The sequence below is a fragment of the Lepidochelys kempii genome, chromosome 14 (assembly GCF_965140285.1).
Source record: "Lepidochelys kempii isolate rLepKem1 chromosome 14, rLepKem1.hap1, whole genome shotgun sequence".
Taxonomy (NCBI): Eukaryota; Metazoa; Chordata; order Testudines; family Cheloniidae; genus Lepidochelys; species Lepidochelys kempii.
Window position 1 is genome coordinate 23,660,900 of NC_136393.1, and position 19,913 is coordinate 23,680,812.

The 19,913-nt window shown below is 43.3% G+C and overlaps 1 protein-coding gene across 3 annotated transcripts in view; it reads left to right on the forward strand.

The window, feature by feature from the left end:
• MYH10 (myosin heavy chain 10) overlaps positions 1–19,913 on the forward strand; it is a 144,736-nt gene that overhangs the window by 55,499 nt on the left and 69,324 nt on the right. The window contains exons 5-7 of one of the 3 annotated variants that reach the window (XM_073310850.2): positions 8,034–8,136; positions 16,229–16,258; positions 17,987–18,004. In XM_073310850.2, the coding sequence (XP_073166951.1) occupies positions 8,034–8,136; positions 16,229–16,258; positions 17,987–18,004 (151 nt within the window). The remainder of the gene's footprint in view (positions 1–8,033; positions 8,137–16,228; positions 16,259–17,986; positions 18,005–19,913) is intronic. The other 2 variants (XM_073310851.2, XM_073310852.2) reach the window with 2 other exon arrangements.

The following is a 19,913-nucleotide window of genomic DNA, read 5'->3' on the forward strand; positions in this document are numbered from 1 at the left end:
TAAAGGCAAAGAAATGCGTTAAATTGTCTTGTGTTTTAGGATGTAAATTTTCCCTATGCTAAGAGGAAGTTTTATTCCTGTTTTTTGTAACTTTGAAGCTGAGCCTAGAGGGGAATCCTCCTGTGTTTTAAATCTTTATTACCCTGTAAAGTTACCTTCCATCCTGATTTTTGCAGGTGTGATTTTTTTTTTAACTTTTTTTTTTAAATAAAATTATTCTTTTAAGAACCTGATTAATTTTTAGTGCCCTAAAAACCAAGGGGTCTGGTCTGTGCTCACATTGTACTAATTGGTTAGTATATTATTCTCAAGCCTCCCCGGGAAAGGGTGTGAAGGGGTTTGGGGAAATAGGGACTCCAAGTGGCCCTTTTCCTGAATTCTGGTCTAAATCACTTGGTGGTGGCAGCAATACCATCCAAGGACAAGGAAAAGGTTTGTGGCTTGGGGAAGCTTTTAACCTAAGCTGGTAGAAATAAGCTTAGGGGATCTTTCATGCAGGTCCCCACATCTGTACCCCATGTTTACACTTCGCTCCTTCCGTTGACTATGTGCATCCTCACCAGGAGTGCTTGTATTGATTGATTGTATGGTCAGTGTGGGGCATTGTGGGACAGCTCCTGAAAGCCAGTAGCAGTTTACATAAGCAATGTGGTGGCTACAGTGACTCTGGATGGACCTAACTACATCGATCTGGACTCTGTGCCACTCATGAAGGTCTGTACAGAGGGGTAATTACATCAGTGGGAGCGAAATTTAGGTGTAGACACTGCCATGGTTAGGTTGACAAAAACTGTCTTCATCGCTCTAACTCTAATGTAGACCAGACCTTATTGACAAGATTAAAGCTGGTAAAAGTACATGCACAAATGAGTTGGGTTCCAAAAGGTAATAGAAGCTTCTATAAATACAAAGCTCTGTATGTCCTTTAGTGCTAACCCAGGCAAAGCACTGGAGAACTCTTGATTATGCTTAGAAATCTTTGCCCTTCAAAGCTCAATCAGCATAGAGATAACAATAGCTTCTTGACAGGGATTTTTATTCCCTTCCCCCAGAGTTCAAGCTGATGGGATGAGTGCTCATGGATGTCTCCTCTTCATGGGTGTGGGGGAGCAATCAACAGTCTTTTGTCCACTTATGTTCCACAATGGTTCCTCTGGTGTCTATGGGCCTTCTTTTGTTGGGTAGAAGATGACACCTCTTATGGTCAACTAGTATTTCGTACTTGGTAATGCTTCTCTCCTGGTAGTTTTAGAGCAAACACTTTTTTACAGTTACAGAGCAAACTCTTAAATATTACCTTGTAACATGGGATACAGCTGTTGTAGGTAAGATTAATGCATGCAGCAATTTACAAACATTTCATAAAGTCTAAACCTACATTTTTTTAATAAATCTAATACCTGTTTTTATAATACTGATGCACATGTGAGCCAGACTGTTTTCCAGTATGGGTTTATCAGTTCTCAGTGAGGCTTAGCCCTGGTCTACACTAGGACTTTAGGTCAAATTTAGCAGCATTAAATCGATGTAAACCTGCACCCGTCCACACGATGAAGCCCTTTATTTTGACTTAAAGGGCTCTTAAAATCAATTTCCTTACTCCACCCCGACAAGTGGATTAGCGCTTAAATCGGCCTTGCCGGCTCGAATTTGGAGTACTGTGGACACAATTCGACGGTATTGGCCTCCGGGAGCTATCCCAGAGTGCTCCATTGTGACCGCTCTGGACAGCACTCTCAACTCAGATGCACTGGCCAGGTAGACAGGAAAAGAACCGCGAAGTTTTGAATCTCATTTCCTGTTTGGCCAGCGTGGCAAGCTGCAGGTGACCATGCAGAGCACATCAGCAGAGGTGACCATGATGGAGTCCCAGAATCGCAAAAGAGCTCCAGCATGGACCGAACGGGAGGTACGGGATCTGATCGCTGTTTGGGGAGAGGAATCCGTGCTATCAGAACTCCGTTCCAGTTTTTGAAATGCCAAAACCTTTGTCAAAATCTCCCAGGGCATGAAGGACAGAGGCCATAACAGGGACCCGAAGCAGTGCCGCGTGAAACTGAAGGAGCTGAGGCAAGCCTACCAGAAAACCAGAGAGGCGAACGGCTGCTCCGGGTCAGAGCCCCAAACATGCCGCTTCTATGATGAGCTGCCTGCCATTTTAGGGGGTTCAGCCACCATTACCCCAGTCGTGTTGTTTGACTCCTTCAATGGAGATGGAGGCAATACGGAAGCAGGTTTTGGGGATGATGATGAGGTTGTAGATAGCTCACAGCAAGCAAGCGGAGAAACCGGTTTTCCCGACAGCCAGGAACTGTTTCTCACCCTGGACCTGGAGCCAGTACCCCTCGAACCCACCCAAGGCTGCCTCCTGGACCCAGCAGGCGGAAAAGGGACCTCTGGTGAGTGTACCTTTTAAAATACTATACCTGGTTTAAAAGCAAACATGTGAAAGGATTACTTTGCCCTGGCATTCGCGGTTCTCCTGGATGTACTCCCAAAGCCTTTGCAAAAGGTTTCTGGGGAGGGCAGCCTTATTGCATCCTTCATGGTAGGACACTTTACCACTGTAGGCCAGTAACACGTACTCGGGAATCATTGTAGAACAAAGCATTGCAGTGTATGTTTGCTGGCATTCAAACAACATCCGTTCTTTATCTCTCTGTATTATCCTCAGGAGAGTGAGATATAATTCATGGTCACCTGGTTGAAATAGAGTGCTTTTCTTCAGGGGACACTCAGAGGAGCCCATTCCTGCTGGGCTGTTTGCCTGTAGCTAAACAGAAATGTTCCCTGCTGTTAGCCACGGGGAGGGGGGAGGGTTGAGGGGGTAGCCACACGGTGGGGGGAGGCAAAATGCGACCTTGTAACGAAAGCACATGTGCTATGTATGTAATGTTAACAGCAAGGTTTACCCTGAAAGAGTGTAGCCACTGTTTTATAAAATGTCTTTTTAGATACCGCTGTCCCTTTTTTTTTTTTTTCTCCACCAGCTGCATGTGTTTCAATGATCACAGGATCTTCTCCTTCCCAGAGGCTAGTGAAGCTTAGAAAGGAAAAAAAAAAACGCACTCGCGATGAAATGTTCTCCGAGCTCATGCTGTCCTCCCACACTGACAGAGCACAGACGAATGCGTGGAGGCAAATAATGTCAGAGTGCAGGAAAGCACAAAATGACCGGGAGGAGAGGTGGCGGGCTGAAGAGAGGGCTGAAGCTCAAATGTGGTGGCAGCGTGATGAGAGGAGGCAGGATTCAATGCTGAGGCTGCTGGAGGATCAAACCAGTATGCTCCAGTGTATGGTTGAGCTGCAGCAAAGGCAGCTGGAGCACAGACTGCCACTGCAGCCCCTCTGTAACCAACTGCCCTCCTCCCCAGGTTCCATAGCCTGCACACCCAGATGCCCAAGAACGTGGTGGGGGGGCCTCCGGCCAACCAGCCACTCCACCACAGAGGATTGCCCAAAAAACAGAAGGCTGTCATTCAATAAATTTTAAAGTTGTAAACTTTTAAAGTGCTGTGTGGCATTTTCCTTCCCTCCTCCACCACCCCTCCTGGGCTACCTTGGTAGTCATCCCCCTATTTGTGTGATGAATGAATAAAGAATGCATGAATGTGAAGCAACAATGACTTTATTGCTCTGACAGCGGTGATTGAAGGGAGGAGGGGCGGGTGGTTAGCTTACAGGGAAGTAGAGTGAACCAAGGGGCGGGGGGTTTCATCAAGGAGAAACAAACAGAACTTTCACACCGTAGCCTGGCCAGTCATGAAACTGGTTTTCAAAGCTTCTCTGATGCGTACTGCGCCCTCCTGTTCTCTTCTAACCGCCCTGGTGTCTGGCTGCGCGTAACCAGCAGCCAGGCGATTTGCCTCAACCCCCCACCCCGCCATAAACGTCTCCCCCTTACTCTCACAGATATTGTGGAGCGCACAGCAAGCAGTAATAACAGTGGGAATATTGGTTTCGCTGTGGTCTAAGCGAGTCAGTAAACTGCGTCAGCATGCTTTTAAATGTCCAAATGCACATTCTACCACCATTCTGCACTTGCTCAGCTCCTGACTACTGTCCAGGCTGCCTGTGTGCGGCTTCATGAGCCATGGCATTAAGGGGTAGGCTGGGTCCCTCAGGATACATACTGGCATTTCAACATCCCCAACAGTTATTTTCTGGTCTGGGAATAAAGTCCCTTCCTGCAGCTTTTGAAACAGACCAGAGTTCCTGAAGATGCGAGCATCATGTACCTTTCCCAGCCATCCCACATTGATGTTGGTGAAACGTCCCTTGTGATCCATCAGAGCTTGCAGCACTATCGAAAAGTACCCCTTGTGGTTTATGTACTCGGCGGCTTGGTGCTCCGGTGCCAAGATAGGGATATGGGTTCTGTCTATAGCCCCACCACAGTTAGGGAATCCCATTGCAGCAAAGCCATCCACTATGACCTGCATGTTTCCCAGAGTCACTACCCTTGATATCAGCAGATCTTTGATTGCATGGGCTACTTGCATCACAGCAGCCCCCACAGTAGGTTTGCCCACTCCAAATTGATTCCCAACTGACCGGTAGCTGTCTGGCGTTGCAAGCTTCCACAGGGCTATCGTCACTTGCTTCTCAACTGTGAGGGCTGCTCTCATCTTGGTATTCATGCTCCTCAGGGCAGGGGAAAGCAAGTCACAAAGTTCCATGAAAGTGCCCTTACGCATGCGAAAGTTTTGCAGCCACTGGGAAACGTCCCAGACCCGCAACACTATGCGGTCCCACCAGTCTGTGCTAGTTTCCCAAGCCCAGAATCGGCGTTCCACAGCATGAACCTGCCCCATTAGCACCATGATGCATGCATTGGCAGGGCCCATGCTTTCAGAGAAATCTGTGTCCATGTCCTGATCGCTCACGTGACCGCGCTGACGTCGCCTCCTCGCCCGGTATCGCTTTGCCCGGTTCTGGTGCTGCATATACTGCTGGATAATGCGTGTGATGTTTAATGTGCTCCTAATTGCCAAAGTGAGCTGAGCGGCCTCCATGCTTGCCTTGGTATGGCGTCCACACAGAAAAAAGGCGCGGAACGATTGTCTGCTGTTGCTCTGACGGAGGGAGGGGCGACTGACGTCACGGCTTACAGGGTTGGCTTCAGGGAGCTAAAATCAACAAAGGGGGTGTCTTTACATCAAGGAGTATTTCAGGCAGGACTTCACAGAGGGTTCCAATAAGAAATGGTGCACCTAAATTATTGTTCTTATTGGAACGAGGAGGTTAGCCTGGCCTCTGATTGATACATGGTTAGATTTACCTTGCTGCACCTTCTCTGTGGGTGGCTGCAGTGTGACCCAGAGGAATGAGTCCCCTAGACAGGGGAGGAGGCAAATAAGTACAAAACAAATCTGGTCTATTTCTTCTTTTGATCCACTCCATCTATCTTATACATCTTTGGCTAGCAGCAGACAGTGCAGAAGGACTGCATGCCATCCACATCTCATGGCTGCTCAGCAGAAGATGGTACAGTACGACTGCTAGCCATCCTCATCTCTTGCCTGCCTGGCAGAAGATGGTACAATACGACTGCTAGCAATCCGTATCGCCTGCCTGCTCACCATAAGACGGTTCAATAGGACTGACTGCAGGACTAAAGAGAATGACCTGGTCAAGTCGCTCCAAATTTAGTCCCTGCGCCCATGTCTGCCCAGGCGCTCCCAGCCGACGCGGCCAGGAGCACCTCGGACACGACAAGGACGGCTACCAGTCGTACTGCACCGTCTGCTGCCAGAAGGCAATGGGTTGCTGCTACTGTGTAGCAAAGCCGTACCGCGTCTGCCAAAACCCAGGAGACATACGGTGACGGTTACCTGAGCGGGCTCCATGCTTGCCGTGGTATGGCGTCTGCACAGGTAACTCAGGAAAAAAAGCGCGAAATGATTGTCTGCCCTTGCTTTCACGGAGGGAGGGAGGGAATGGGGGCCTGATGATATGTACCCAGAACCACTCGCGACAATGTTTTAGCCCCATCAGGCATTGGGATCTCAACCCAGAATTCCAATGGGCGGTGGAGACTGCGGGAACTGTGGGATAGCTATCCACAGTGCAATGCTCCGGAAGTCGACTCTAGCCTCGGTACTGTGGAAGCACTCCGCCGAGTTAATGCACTTAGAGCATTTTCTGTGGGGACACACACACTCGAATATATAAAACCGATTTCTAAAAAACCGACTTCTATAAATTCGACCTTATTCTGTAGTGTAGACATACCCTTAGGGGCCTTGGAATGAACTGGCACTTGGTCTGTCAGCATCACAATCCTCCCTTATAAAACTGAATCAGTTTTAAAATACTACACTTCGTCTTGGCAAAAACAGAACAGTTAATTGAAATGTGAGAACAGGAAAACTTCAGCTGTCTGAATTTCACAAAACATACCATTCCAAAGGTATTAGATGTCAAGAAAGCAAATTTTGGACAACTACTAAATCTACTGTGTGTATATATAGTGCAATGGAGGGAAGTGTTGCCTTGGAAACTTCAACTGCAAAAGTTGTTAATCCATACTGCACACACACACGTTTTCAGTTAGACTATTTGTAACAGAAATGGCAATTGACTGAACTGACATCCTAGCAGGCTTGAAATGGTTCCATGGTTAACTACGTGAAGATTTATTTCTAAAATGAATATTTAACAATGGGAGAAAATTTCACTTTTTCAGTGTAATTCAAAGTAAAAGAACCTTCTTAATTTCATATGCTTCATAAACACAAACAGCAATATCTTCCCACTTAACTCCGCTACCAAATCATAGCTAAGTTTTAGTGAGTTACTAAAAGATGCATCAATAGATTTATAATGTAGAATTGTCTGAAAACTAAATTACGGCTATGAAATAACCTTGTGGTGTCAGTCCCGCTTCATGTGAAGAAAATATAGCTTTAATAAATATCTCCCTTGGAAAAATCAGTTTACAACTTTGTGTCCTACAGACACATCTTGAAATAAGTCAGACATATCCTACTTTAAACCTAGCTGAGCATTCATTAAAATAATGCATGTTATCTTAATGAATATGTGCATTGTACCTGTTCACAGCAATAAAATTAAAAGTGTAATATGTGTATATTCCTTGCAACCCTAGATATGCTTCAGCCTTGCCAAGAATCTGATTATGGTACAATATGTTAAGATGTATTCTACTGCTAATGCTCCTAGGGTCTGACGTTCAAAAGTGCTGAGCACTTGCAGTCCCATGGACTTCACTGGGATGTGTGGGAGCTTAGCGTTTCTGAAAGTCTGGCACCTAGAGCACGAAGTGCCATTATGGCATTGTGTTTATATTTTCATTATTCTAAGAAATTCAGTCCGTGGCCTTGGTCAAGTCAATTTCTCTGCTTCAGTTTCTTAGCCTTTAAAGAAGAGGTAAGAACACTTGTTTCATGCAAGAATTGAAGATTAGGGTTTGTTGTTAATTGGTGGTGGTAAAGAATTATGATAAAAAGTATGCTTGATACATAATAAGCATACTTGGCATTGTACCAATAATTAAATTATATGCATGGGAGACCTTTTGGATAACAAAGCTATTTAAACTGACAAACTCCTTATTGGCTTCCTTAAACTTTAGAGACCAGATGGGTCAGGTAATATGTCTTATTGGACCAATTTCTGCTGATGAGAGACAAGCTTTTGAGCCACACAACTCTTCTTCAGGTTTGGGAAAGGAAAATGCATTTTGCTGTGAAGTTGGAAGTTCTTTTCCAAGACCTGAAGAAGAGCTCTGTGTGGCTTGAAAGCTTTTCTTTCTTACCAACAGCAGTTAGTCCAAGAAAAGATATTACCTCACCCACCTTGTGTCTCTAATATCCTGGGATAGACACGTCTGCAGCTACACTGCATACATCCTTAAATTAAACATTAGCACTTTCTTTCAGACAGTTAATAAAATACCATTGTGTGGTCTAAGCCTGAGACTGAAATGAAATTAGGTAGTTACCATAAAAGACTGACTATGCTTGTTAAAACTGAATTTTGAGAGAAAAATGTGTGAATGTGTCTTGCAGAGGTGAATCTGGTGCTGGGAAGACCGAAAACACCAAGAAAGTTATTCAGTACCTTGCTCATGTTGCTTCCTCCCATAAAGGAAGAAAGGACCATAATATTCCAGTAAGTGTTTTTTGTTTTTGTTTTTTTATTTTCAATTGTCTTGCTCTTTTCCAGGGCCAAGCTTTATTGTATCTAAATACCCTAAAGTGCTGTCACTGCTAAAAGGATTAAAAACTAATTTTTAGGATCAAAAATAAATATCAGTTGATATGGCTGTTAGCTAAGATATCATTAAAGTGTTCTAGCAACAGAAATTAGTAATTTGGAAAATAAAGCATGACTGCTTAATTCATAGTATTAAAAACAAATACTGTAAAACTCTGACAGGATATGTGGAAAATTACAATGTGTAATAAACCCCATGCTTTTGCAATGGTGAGAGCTAGAAGCCCACTGTTAGGGAAAGGTAGTAAAACAACTGAGCCCTTTGCTATGATTGATGTCTTTATTTTTATACCACTTGGTACTGGAAAAACTTAACTCACTGCCTTATAACTTGGATTCTTTCAGTAAAACGTAAAGAAAGCCTCTGGACTTCGGCAAAATCTGACATGCACAGTAGTGGATTAAGGGTTTTATGCAGTGCAGAATCAAAAGTATATAAATGGGTTTCAGATCATCAGTTGTACACTCAGTGACTCCATTATTCAGTTTCAGTCTAGGCAAGTGGTTCACTACCAAAAGTATTGCTGTTTGCATGCTTTATATTTTGCAGTGGTACCACAGGTTGTATGGCGCTTAAGATCTAAAGCAGTCTCTGTCTTGAACCATTTACAATAGCAACCCCTATGGTTTTGTTGACGTTATATTTCCCATTATAAGTTGTCCGGTAGACCCCTGCCTGTCCCTTGACTTGAAGCCTGAGCACATGGAGGCTCAAAATCACAGGAAAGCAGGAGGCAGAACTACATGACACACGATTTACACGTGAGTTAGCAATGCTGAAGAAAATTGGTAGCAGCAGGACAGGGTTAAGAAGGAGAATCTGGAGGACAGTGTGAGGGATGAGAGAGCAGAGGGGAGGCTGCTCTGTGTTCATGTGGACTCTTGAAGTCTTTAACAAGCCCTATATGTGGGGAAACCTAAATTACAACCCCAACATGCGCAAATATTCCATTAACTTTCTGCACAGGGTAATTATGCAATATGTTGTATGCTTATGGTGCGAGCATGAGTTTCTAATAAGGCTTTTGTGTACACAGACACTGGCTTGCTCTGGGGGTGCTCAACCCGCCTCTCCGCTCTGCTCTGCCCCGCCACTTCTCCCAAACCCTCCTCCACCTACCTCTTCCCAACCAGTTCTGCCCACTCCTCCCCGCGCCTCCTGCCCGCCACAGAACAGCTGATTGTGGCGGGCAGGAGATGCTAGGAGGGAGGAGGAGTTGATTGGGATTCCGGAGGTGCCGGGGGGAAGGGAGGGGAAGAGCTGGCTGCTGGTGGGTGCTAAGCACCCACTAACTTTTTTCCGTGGGTGTTCCTCCCACAGAGTTGGCACTGTTTGTGTAGCACATTAATCTCCCTGTGTTATGTGTAATGTCTTTGTCAGTTACAAGCAGAAGGAAGTTCCTTGTGGTGATTTGAGTCTTGTCATGCCATGGTGGCATTAGGACATGATTAAGAGGTATAATGTGACGTATTTCCTTGTTTTTAGGGTTTGCTTTGGGAAAATGTCACAATTGCTCAAACTTAATTACTTCATTTAAAAGTTTTTGATTATGGACAATCCTGGCTCTGCCACTGACGTACAGTGTGGCTTTAGGCAAGTCACATCTCCTTTCTCTGTTTCCCTGTCTGTGAAATTGCCCACTTCTCACAGGGATGCTGTGAAGATTGATTAGTTAAATATCTGTACAATGCTTTGAATATATGAAGTGCTATGAAGATGTTTAAATACTGGGGGGGTTGGGGCTGGGAGACATACTGTTGGTGTCAGGTTGCATTCCCAATCACTCAAAAATTAGTGGACACCTCTGTGAATTTTGATCTTAATCTTTTTGCCTGAGTTCCTATTAGTAAAATGAGAGAATACCCCTTTTGTATCTTGCAGGGGATAAATTCATTAATAGTGTGTGTGGCACTTGGATATTGCAGTAATTGCCATAAAAGAGCCTGTGGAGAAAGTAATTTTTTTATTAGGTGTAAAGCTTTGGATGGTGAAGGGCATGGATGAAGGATGAGGATCAAAAGAAATTTTAACACCTACTTCATTCACCAAGTAGTTTATGTTGTGAGCAGTGAAATGAGGCAGGGTTGTGTGAAAAATGTAGGAAGATGCAATTTGTAATCCATGTCCTAAAACATATAAAAGAGAGAAGCAGAATCAAGGTTGCATAAAACAACATAGTCTAAAGGAAAAATATTGGGTGTTGCGAAGTCAAGCACTCAAAATTAATGTAACTGAAGTGTGTTTAAAAAAAATGTATTAAATATATTGGGACTGCTACTTTGCTAGAGTCTGACTTTTACTGTACATGGTAATCCATTCATATCTTTGATGCTTTATCACTTGACTCTTGTTCTTTATTGGCTTATACTGAGCTGGAGGCAAGGTGTCAGGAGTGAAGCTGCATTACACTAGACAGATATAGGAAAAGAGATAAGGGAAGGGAGTTCATCAGTTTATCTGTATATTTTGCCTGTGTGCGCACGCTGCATTAAAATAACATTGAGATTGCAAAGTCGAGCACTCCATGGTTTAGGATATGCCTTCTTAAACTGTAATTTGTTTGCTTTGTGTGTATGCATTATGGTGTGGTGTTTTTTTTTTTAAATTACATGACTACATACTATTTTTCTATGGGACCCCTGCCTCATTCAGTGCACAGGATGGACTCGCAGTGTGGGGAATCAGGGTTACGTAGTGAAGGAGGCTTTTTGTAAGACTACTTTCATTTGAGGAATTTGGGAGTGCAGTGAATGCATCAGGGGATTTTAGGAAGAGAAAGGACAGTCTCATGGTTAAGGTAGTTCATTTCTGAGTTAGAGAATGGTGTTCTAGCCCTGCCTCTGCCACCGAGTTCCTGTGTGATGCTAGTCAAGTCACATACACCAAACACTTCATAGGTGGTCATTAACTGTGGTGTTCGTTTTCCAGATTCCCAGCTTGAGACCTTGAGTCTCATTTGCAGAAGTGTTGAGAACTGAAGTCAGTGGGAGCTGTGTTTTAAATATATAACGTGCTATATAATGCTAAGTATGCTGGGGGGCGGGGGGGAATCAGGTCCTAGGTGTCTCAAATTAGGCATCCAAACCCTTGACACATCGTACCTTAATCTATGTGCCTCAGCTCCCTTTCTGTAAAAAGGGGGTAAGAGCCCCTCACTTCAGAGGTGTTGTGAAGATAAATTAGCTCTCTTGTCTGAAACACTCAGATAATATAGTGATTTGCACAGTAAAAAAGTGTACAGGGAAGTCAATTCTGAGGTCAGAGCAGGGTTTGAATAGTGTGCAGTAAATAAGGCATGGGGATACACGTTGCACAACAAAGATGAAATAAAATATTGAATAGCTGTTTGTTCAGTGAGAACTGTCCAAGCTAGGCACTGAATGAGACAGCGGGGGCTCTGTGGAAAAATTAGTTTGTGATAATGTAATTAAAGACTTTATCATATGCATAAGGGAGCTGAATTAAAGTTGCACAGTCAATCTTAACTCTGGCATTTCCTAGAGATTAATAACCTAGGATTTTAAGAAACAAATTCCATCATGTATTGTCATTGAAATCCATATGGTTCATCACCAGGTTGGAACCTTTTAGATCTATCACACATACGCCTGCTCTTTGAGCAAAGGGAGTAACTGATGACAGCAGTGTCATCCACTCTGTGGACCAGCACCAAAAGGGCATGAAATGTATACTCTGTGTTTTGGGTTTCACAGATATTTGTTGACAGCAGAAAAACAGTGAGACTCTGAAATCTTGGGTTCCATTCGAGGCTTTGGCGAAGTGTGCTCTGGTGGGCACAGACCCTTCTGCCCATTCCCCCTCCAACCTGTACGTTGTCCTGCCTTCTCCCTACCCCTGCCTTTTCGCAGTCCCAATCTTCATCTGATATCCTCTTTCTCTTTTTCTTCCCTCCCCTGGCTTGCAGTCTCCTTGCCCAACTAGTCTACTCTCCCTGGCTTTTTGTCTCCATCTACTCTTCTTGTAGCCTCCTTCTCCCCCCCACTCCATCCAGCTCTTGTTCTCTCTGCATTTGTGTGTCACCTTCCTCCTCTAGGCTGCCTGAGCACCAGCAGGACAGGCCATAGACAGCACAGAAGAGAGAGGCTCCCTGCTCTGTTTGGTACTCGACTCTACCCTAGCACACAGCAGCCAGGAGCTGCAGTTGTAGGAAAAGTCCTGACCTCCAGCATGCTCAGTAGCTCTGTGGGGACGGCACACGGTGCAGTTTGGTAGCATGTGGGAGCTGAGAAGCTGGAGCATGCTCAGTGCAGATAAGAGTTTTCAGATATTATAGTGGCGAAGCTCTAGCAAGCTCCTACCAAGCATCTGGAAACAGATTTTGTTTTCAAAGAGTTTAGAGACTTATAATTCAGCAACTATAACCTCTGATGTTGCCAACCTTCCAGTTGCACAAAACCGAACACCTTAGACCTGCCCCTTCCTTGATGCCCTGCCCCTGCTCACTACATTTTCCTCCTCCCTCAGTGGCTCGATCTACCCCACCCTGACTCACTTTTACTGGGGCAGGTGTTGGAGTACGGGAAGGGGTGAGGGCTCTAAATGGGGGTGCGAGCTCTGGGGTGGGGCCAGAAATGAGGGGTTTGGGGTGCAGAAGGGAGTAAGGGCTCAAGCTGGGGAGGTGGGCTGTGGGGCTGAGGATGAGGGGCTTGGGGTGCAGGAGGAGGCTCCAGGCTGGGGGTGGGGCCAAGGGGTTCAGCTTGTGGGGAGGGGGCTCGGGGTTGGGGTGCTGGAGGGGGTATGGGCTCTAGGCTGGTGGGTGCTGGCTGGGGACAAAGGGTTTGGGGTGCAGGAAAGGGCTCTGGGTTTGGAGGGGCTCAAGGCTGGGGGTTGGGATGTAAGCTTACCTTGAGTTGCTCCTGGTCAGCGGTGCAGCAGGGGGGATAAGGCAGGCTGCCTGCCTGTCTTAGTGCACCATGCTGCACCCTGAAAGTAGCCAGCAGGTCCAGCTCCTAAGCGAGGGGGGTCGGGTCAGGATGCTCCACGGTGCGCCCTGCTCTTGGCTGCAAGCTCTGCCCCCCCCCCCCCCACAGAGTCCTGTGGTGGACCTGCTGTCTGCTTCTGGGACGCAGTGTGGTGCCCCAGGACGGGTAGGGGACTAGCCTGCCTTAGCTCTGCAGCACTGCCGACTGGACCTTTTAATTGCCTAGTCGGCAGTGCTGACTGGAGCTGCCAGGGTCCTTTTTCAACCGGGTGTTCTGGTCGAAAACCAGACACCTGGTCACCCTAATAACCTCTGAATATTCAGTCTGCATGGAGGACACTCCAGCCCCTCACTGCTCCTAGTGGTAACCAGGCTGCATGTGCACTATCCCCGTGGAGCAGCTGAGCATGCTGGAAGGGGTTGCAAGCACTTTGGAGGAACAGAATTCAGAATGACTGTGACAATTTGGAGAATTTGTTTGCAATCAATAAAATGTGCATTTGATTTTTCCTTCTTAGGTGTAGTACTTGTCTTAATTGAATTTCAAATACAAAATGGAGAGTAGCTGACTAGGCAGCTGTATAGCAGAAAAGGGTCTGGGTGGTATATAATGGGCCACTAATCGAGTGAGTTAATAGTGTGGGGCTGTTATAATAAAGGCAAATGTCATTCTGGGTTGTATTAACATGAGTGTCGTATTGGATGAAGATGAGAGGTAACTGTTCTACTGTTTTTGGTGCTGGCGAGGCCTCAGCTGGAGTACTGTGTCCACTTCTGGGTCCCGCACTTTAAGAAAGATGTGGACAAGTTAGAGAGGAGAGCAACACAAATGACAAAAGGCAGAAAACCTGACCTATGGAGAAAGATTGAAATAATTATCAAGAGAAGAGAGGACCAAGGGGAAACGTAACAGTCTTTAAATATGTAAAAAGTTGTTATAAAGAGGGCAGTGATCAATTGTTCTCCATGTCCAAGGGTAGGACAAGAAAGTAATCTGATTAGTTTGCAGTAAGGGAGATTTAGGTTAGTTATTAGAAGAAAACTTTCTAACTATAAGGATAGTTAAGCACTAGAACAGGTTACTTGGAAAGGCCATGGAATCCTTTTCATTGGTGGCATTTAAGAACAAGTTAGATGCCTGTCAGGGTGATTCTCGATTTACTTAATCCTGTCTCAGCACAGGGTGGTGGACTAGGTGGCCTCTTAAAGTCCTTTCCAGCCCTACATTTCTATAATTCTATGTTCCAGCCTAGAGCTGCAGGGGCAAAGCAGGACTTTCCCTGTAAATGGTATCCAAGCCAGGCACCGAAACTCAAAGCAGGGAGCCTGTCCCTTGTGCTGTCCATGGCTGCAAATCCGGCACCTTTATTCTCAATATTGAGTGTGTGCCAGCAGTGAACACGGGGTGTGGCAGACTGGGAGATGGTGGAGGGAATAACTGGAGGCTGGGAGAGGGGACAGGACAGATGGGTGAGGAACTGTTGGAAGAGGGCAAAGGGACCTGGGGCTAGCTGGGTAGAAGGTGCACAGGTCAATTCTGTGGAATGAATAACAGAAATCTTGTAGGAAAAGATCTTTAATTATATGATCACAGATAGGAAATGCCAGAATTCAGGTTAACTTTTTTAGAAGGCTTAATTTTGCAACCTTAATGTTCTCTTAACATTGTTTTTTGATATACAATTCCAAAAATGGAGAAAAGGCAAATTTATAGAATGTTTGTGTGCTTCCATGGTGTTTTAAAAAGCCAGTGCAGAGGTTATAAACTTGTGGTGCAGGGAGGGAAATGGAGCAGAATTAGGGGCATGGCTCTATATAGGTTTGCAACAATTAACCAAATCAGGGAGTCTTCTGGGGACTAGGAGGCTTTCCTGACCAGGAATATTTGATTTAAATAGAGTAACGTCTTTCAGTTAAATCTAATTCAAGTGGAAAGCATTAATGAAAAGAGAAATTGGCAAATTTGTTTTTGCCAAATGTAAAACTAATTGGAGTCTAAAGCCTTTAACATAGGGCTGGTCCACACACAAGCTTGCAGTGGTTTGAACTAAATGGGTTTTGCTTTTGCAGATCAGTGGACTCTATTCTAAAATAATTTGTCCACTTAAATTTGTAGCTAAATAACTAAAATCCTAGTGTAATCAAAGGCTGTTTTACAGTAAGATTTAAAATGGTCTTTTTTGATCTTGAGGGCCTGAACTTGCAGCCCTTTTGTGTCCTCTATGTGAGCAAAGGTTTTAGGATCAGGCCTTACATAGTACTAGAGCTGGCTGAAAAAATTAGATTTTATTCTTTTTATTTTGCAAAAATTTCCCCAAGAATTCATCTTGTTAAATAAAAATTTGGAAAATTTCTACTACATCTACACAGTACTTTCATATTTTAACAGCATTTTCTCCCTCAAAGTCCAATTAAGTGTCTTCCAACAACATTCACTTTCTCCTAGGGAGAAAAATCACTTGAAACCCCCTGCTCAAGATAGGAGGTTGCACATTTAATTCCTTTTTGGAATTATACAGCAAAAACCTCCTTTCTGGGGAGGTGGGGGGAGAAGAAAGTGTTCATACCACCTTCCTCTTGGTATCTCTTAGGACCAGTATAGTTTCTTTAGAAGGATGCTGAATGCCATACTGCTGAACAAATACTATGTCCAGTGATTAAGCCTGCAGAGAGAGAGCAACTTAATTTTATTTTAGATATTTTTAGCTGGCATTACAGAAAGTATATGTATACAGCAACTAGTTAAATTCTTGCCTCTGCAGTAGCCCGTTATGCCATAAATGCCAGTATGTGTGAGGGAAGACTTACTCTCTGGCAAGTGTACTTCATATGGTATTAGTTCTTTGAATATGCATAAGAAAATTCAGTAGGAAATGGCAAATGAAATATAATAGCTCTGCTTCTAGCTACAGTAACTGGGTAAAACCATTTCCATGAACTGAGTGTTTGGTTAAACTAACACATATAATTAATATGGGATATAGCTTGCAGCTGGAAAAATGCAGACTTGCTAACACTTGCATTTGTTTGTTTGCAATGAACAGCCCGAATCACCTAAACCCGTGAAACATCAGGCAAGTGTTTTTCTTTATGCTTCTAAGTTTATATGGATTAATTCATATATTTCCAACTATTTTTGTATGATGAGATGAGCGATCAATTTTAAATGTCTGTATACAACTAATTTGGTGGCATGTTTGTCACGAAGTGGTGACAGACTAGTACAAGTATGCAACTAAGTAATCTGAGCAAAATGTATTTATTCATTTTCTACAAAAGCACTGACTAGTAACAGACTTTGAATTATACTAGCTTGCAATGCTCCAGGATAAAATCTGGTATCTATCTGTCCTACAGTTGCCAACACAGATTGAAGCTATTCCAGAAGATTTCTCTTTACCCCCCCCCCCCCCCATGACATAATGTCATTTTCTTAAAATATCCTATTAATCTTCTGGAGTGCTTTCAATAGTCACTGGGAGATAGATGCTGATTCCAGGAGACTCCAGGCCAATCCTGGAGGCTTGGCAACCCTAATCTGTCCTGAAGCAAAAGCGCCATCTTTACCACCAATTTAAATCCTCCACCTCGCTGTGTGCCCTTGGTAAATGTACTGTGGAGATTTTAATGCAGAATACTTTGGCATTACTAAGTGATGTGCATAAGAAATGATTTAAATTAAACTAATGGAAACGTAAATGCACATTAATCCTAAAAGCTTGGGTGCTTGAATGTGTTATAGCTGCTCAGGTTACACATTGATATGATATTCTTCACAACAGTACAGGGTTTGGGAAAACCAAGACTTCCTCTAAAGTGCAAAATCTGCCATGACTTGCTATAACCTGACCCAACACTTCAGTGGCTGCTCAGTCCTGTGTGGGTTGAAATCTTCAGAGTGTGCTTGAGCTACTCTTATTTCTCAGGCTTTCTGGAGTCATCATGACAATGATGATTCCTGATGGAGGAAGGAGTAGGGAAGCAATGATGTTTGAGTTTTAACCCCTCCCCTTTCTTATGCCATGATGGAGCACTGCTGAGCTGTCAGTGGGGATGTCTGGACTCCCATCTACAGAACGTGGTGTGATCTCTACTGCTTTAATGAACAGAAATGGGGAGTTAAGGGTAAAATTGGGACTCCCTAATGCAGAAGGAAAAGCACACCAGACAAAGTATATGCTCTAATCCAAGGGTTCTCAAAACTGGGGGTCATTCCCCTCAGAGGGTCGCAAGGTTATTACTTGGGGAGTTGTGAGCTGTCAGCCTCCATCCCAAACCCCGCTTTGCCTCCAGCATTTATAATAGTGTTACTTTTTTAATATTTAATTTATAAGGGGGGTTGCACTCATAGGCTTGCTGTGTGAAAGGGGTCACCAATACAAAAGTTTGAGAATAACTGCTCTGATCACTTCTTTCAGGAGGTAAGTTTGTGTCTGTCATGGTCACCAGGATTATATAAAGGTAACATTTTCAAAAGCACCTAAGTCCCACTTTCAAAATACATAGATATTTAAGTGCCTAAATCTCATTGAAAATCAACAGAACACGAGCAATTCTGAAATTTTACTTGAAGTCTTTACTCAAGTGCTTCTTTGCTGTAAAACCAGAAACTAATGAATACTGTTTAGATGGATTGCTTTTTTTGCCAATGGACCTGTTCACATCAGGATTAAAAAATGTCCAATTATGTTCATATTTTAAATGCATCAATAGGAGTATTTTAAATTCTAATCTGGAATTGTTGGTATATTGCATAAATCATAACCATTAACATTTTGTTTCACTGTCATTTTGAACTACAGAGTGGATCCCTGTTGTATGTGAGTAGCATGTAGCTCCTGTCTCTCACCCAGATTTCACAATGAACCAAATCACTGGGATGCTGGTTTTCTAAAACTGAGATAACAGTATCTCTTGTCCTTGCTCTAACATTGCTTTATTGATCTGCATGAATTTATTGCATGACTTCACTTTTCACAATATCTTGATGCTGCTTTTTCCAAGATCTATTTAACTGTATAAGTAGGGGAATCTAGCCCAATCTTGCCTTCATTCTAAAATCTCGGTGGAATGTTTCTGAATAGGATAATTGATTTCATAAAATTAATTGAATTTAATCTATAATTTAAAACTATTAAATCTATTTTAAAACTTACGAAGAGAATATGTTTAGTAGTCTGTGATAAGTTCCTTCTTACCTAGTCATGAATACCAAAAACTTCAACGAGGAAAAAACATTATAGCTTTTTAGGCTGTAATCAAGTTTCTCCTCTTTACCATTCCTCACCACTCCTATCCTGATTCTTAAAGAACAGTGACAAATAAGTTCTAATTCTGCTTTCTACTGAACAGTTTTCCCAACCTGTGTACTTCAAACATTCAAAATCCCCTGAATAGAGATCAACACTCTCTATAAATTAAGTATCAATACAGTTTCTCCAAACTAAAATGGAGGCTATTACATTTTAGGTCATTCTGAAATGATATATAATGCAAATGTTTCCCCTTATCAGACCAAACCATTACTTTGTGCTTCGGATATTTTTACTTTGGTTGCTCTTAGGTAGACTTTGAAGTATGTACAGCACAGGTCTTTAGTACCCGGCTCTTTCAGTGGTAACACAGTGTGCTGCCTTTAGACCAAAATTTTGAAACCAATATCTGTTGTTTCCAGGCTAAGTAGAAACTGAAATATCAGTGAGCTTCAGTGAGCAACCACTTGTGTGCATCCTTTTGTGAAAGGTGTTGGCTTACTTCATTTCACATCTTTAATTTAGTCTGTTTCATGCTGAGTACAAAAAGGTGAGCAGGCTTCTCTGTCTAACCGTCCCTGACATCTGCTAACGATGAATGCGCAAAAACATGAACAAGATGCTGCCCACTACCATCTGGATCAGAGATTCTGAACAAGCTATTTAGACAGTATATAAAAAGACAGGCCAGTATTACAAACACTTTACACTGAGTAGGTGCTAAAATTTTTTCTCAGAGTTGGTTTCTGTTGGTACAGTATTGAACACTTTTTTTCTTTTTAAAACACTGGGAACTGAGTACAATATTTGTGTGGGTCCTCCGTAAATGTTCAGTTGTTAGTCTGGGAGACTACTCTGAATGTTTTTAGGAACTCTAGGATTCAAAGGATATACAGTTCTAAAGGAAATCTGTTTTTGAAGTGGATCATACTTTGTGCAGTCTACCTGAGGTCAAGTAACAGATCAAGAATGAGCAGGAATCAGTTTTCAACAAATCTGGTATATGTTACAACTTAAAAATAAAAGCATCTAACAGGTATTAATCAAAGTGAGTTTTAAAAAATAGTTTGTGTAATCATTGACATATGTAAGGACTAACAGAGGTGTGCGATGTCTCTCATTGTCAGTTGTTCATTCAGTCCAGGAGTTTTACTCCTCAGTGTGCTATAAATGGTAAATGATTGGAAAAAGCAGATTTATGAACACTAATTTTGTGATTACATTCCAGAGACATAATTCCACTTTTTGTTACCATCCTTTGGGGCAGGAAATAGTATCACATCTTCCAAACACTTGCTACTTCTGTGGGCTCATGGATGCAGCACAGACCTGGTTATACTAGCCAGATCTTCTAATGGGCAGTAATTTAAAAGGCTCTTTTTCAGGTCCTTAAGGTACTTGCTCCTTGTGAATTCTAAATTCGCTATCTTAAACTTCAGGAAGCTTTAAAACAATTGGGTTTTATAAATAATAGTAC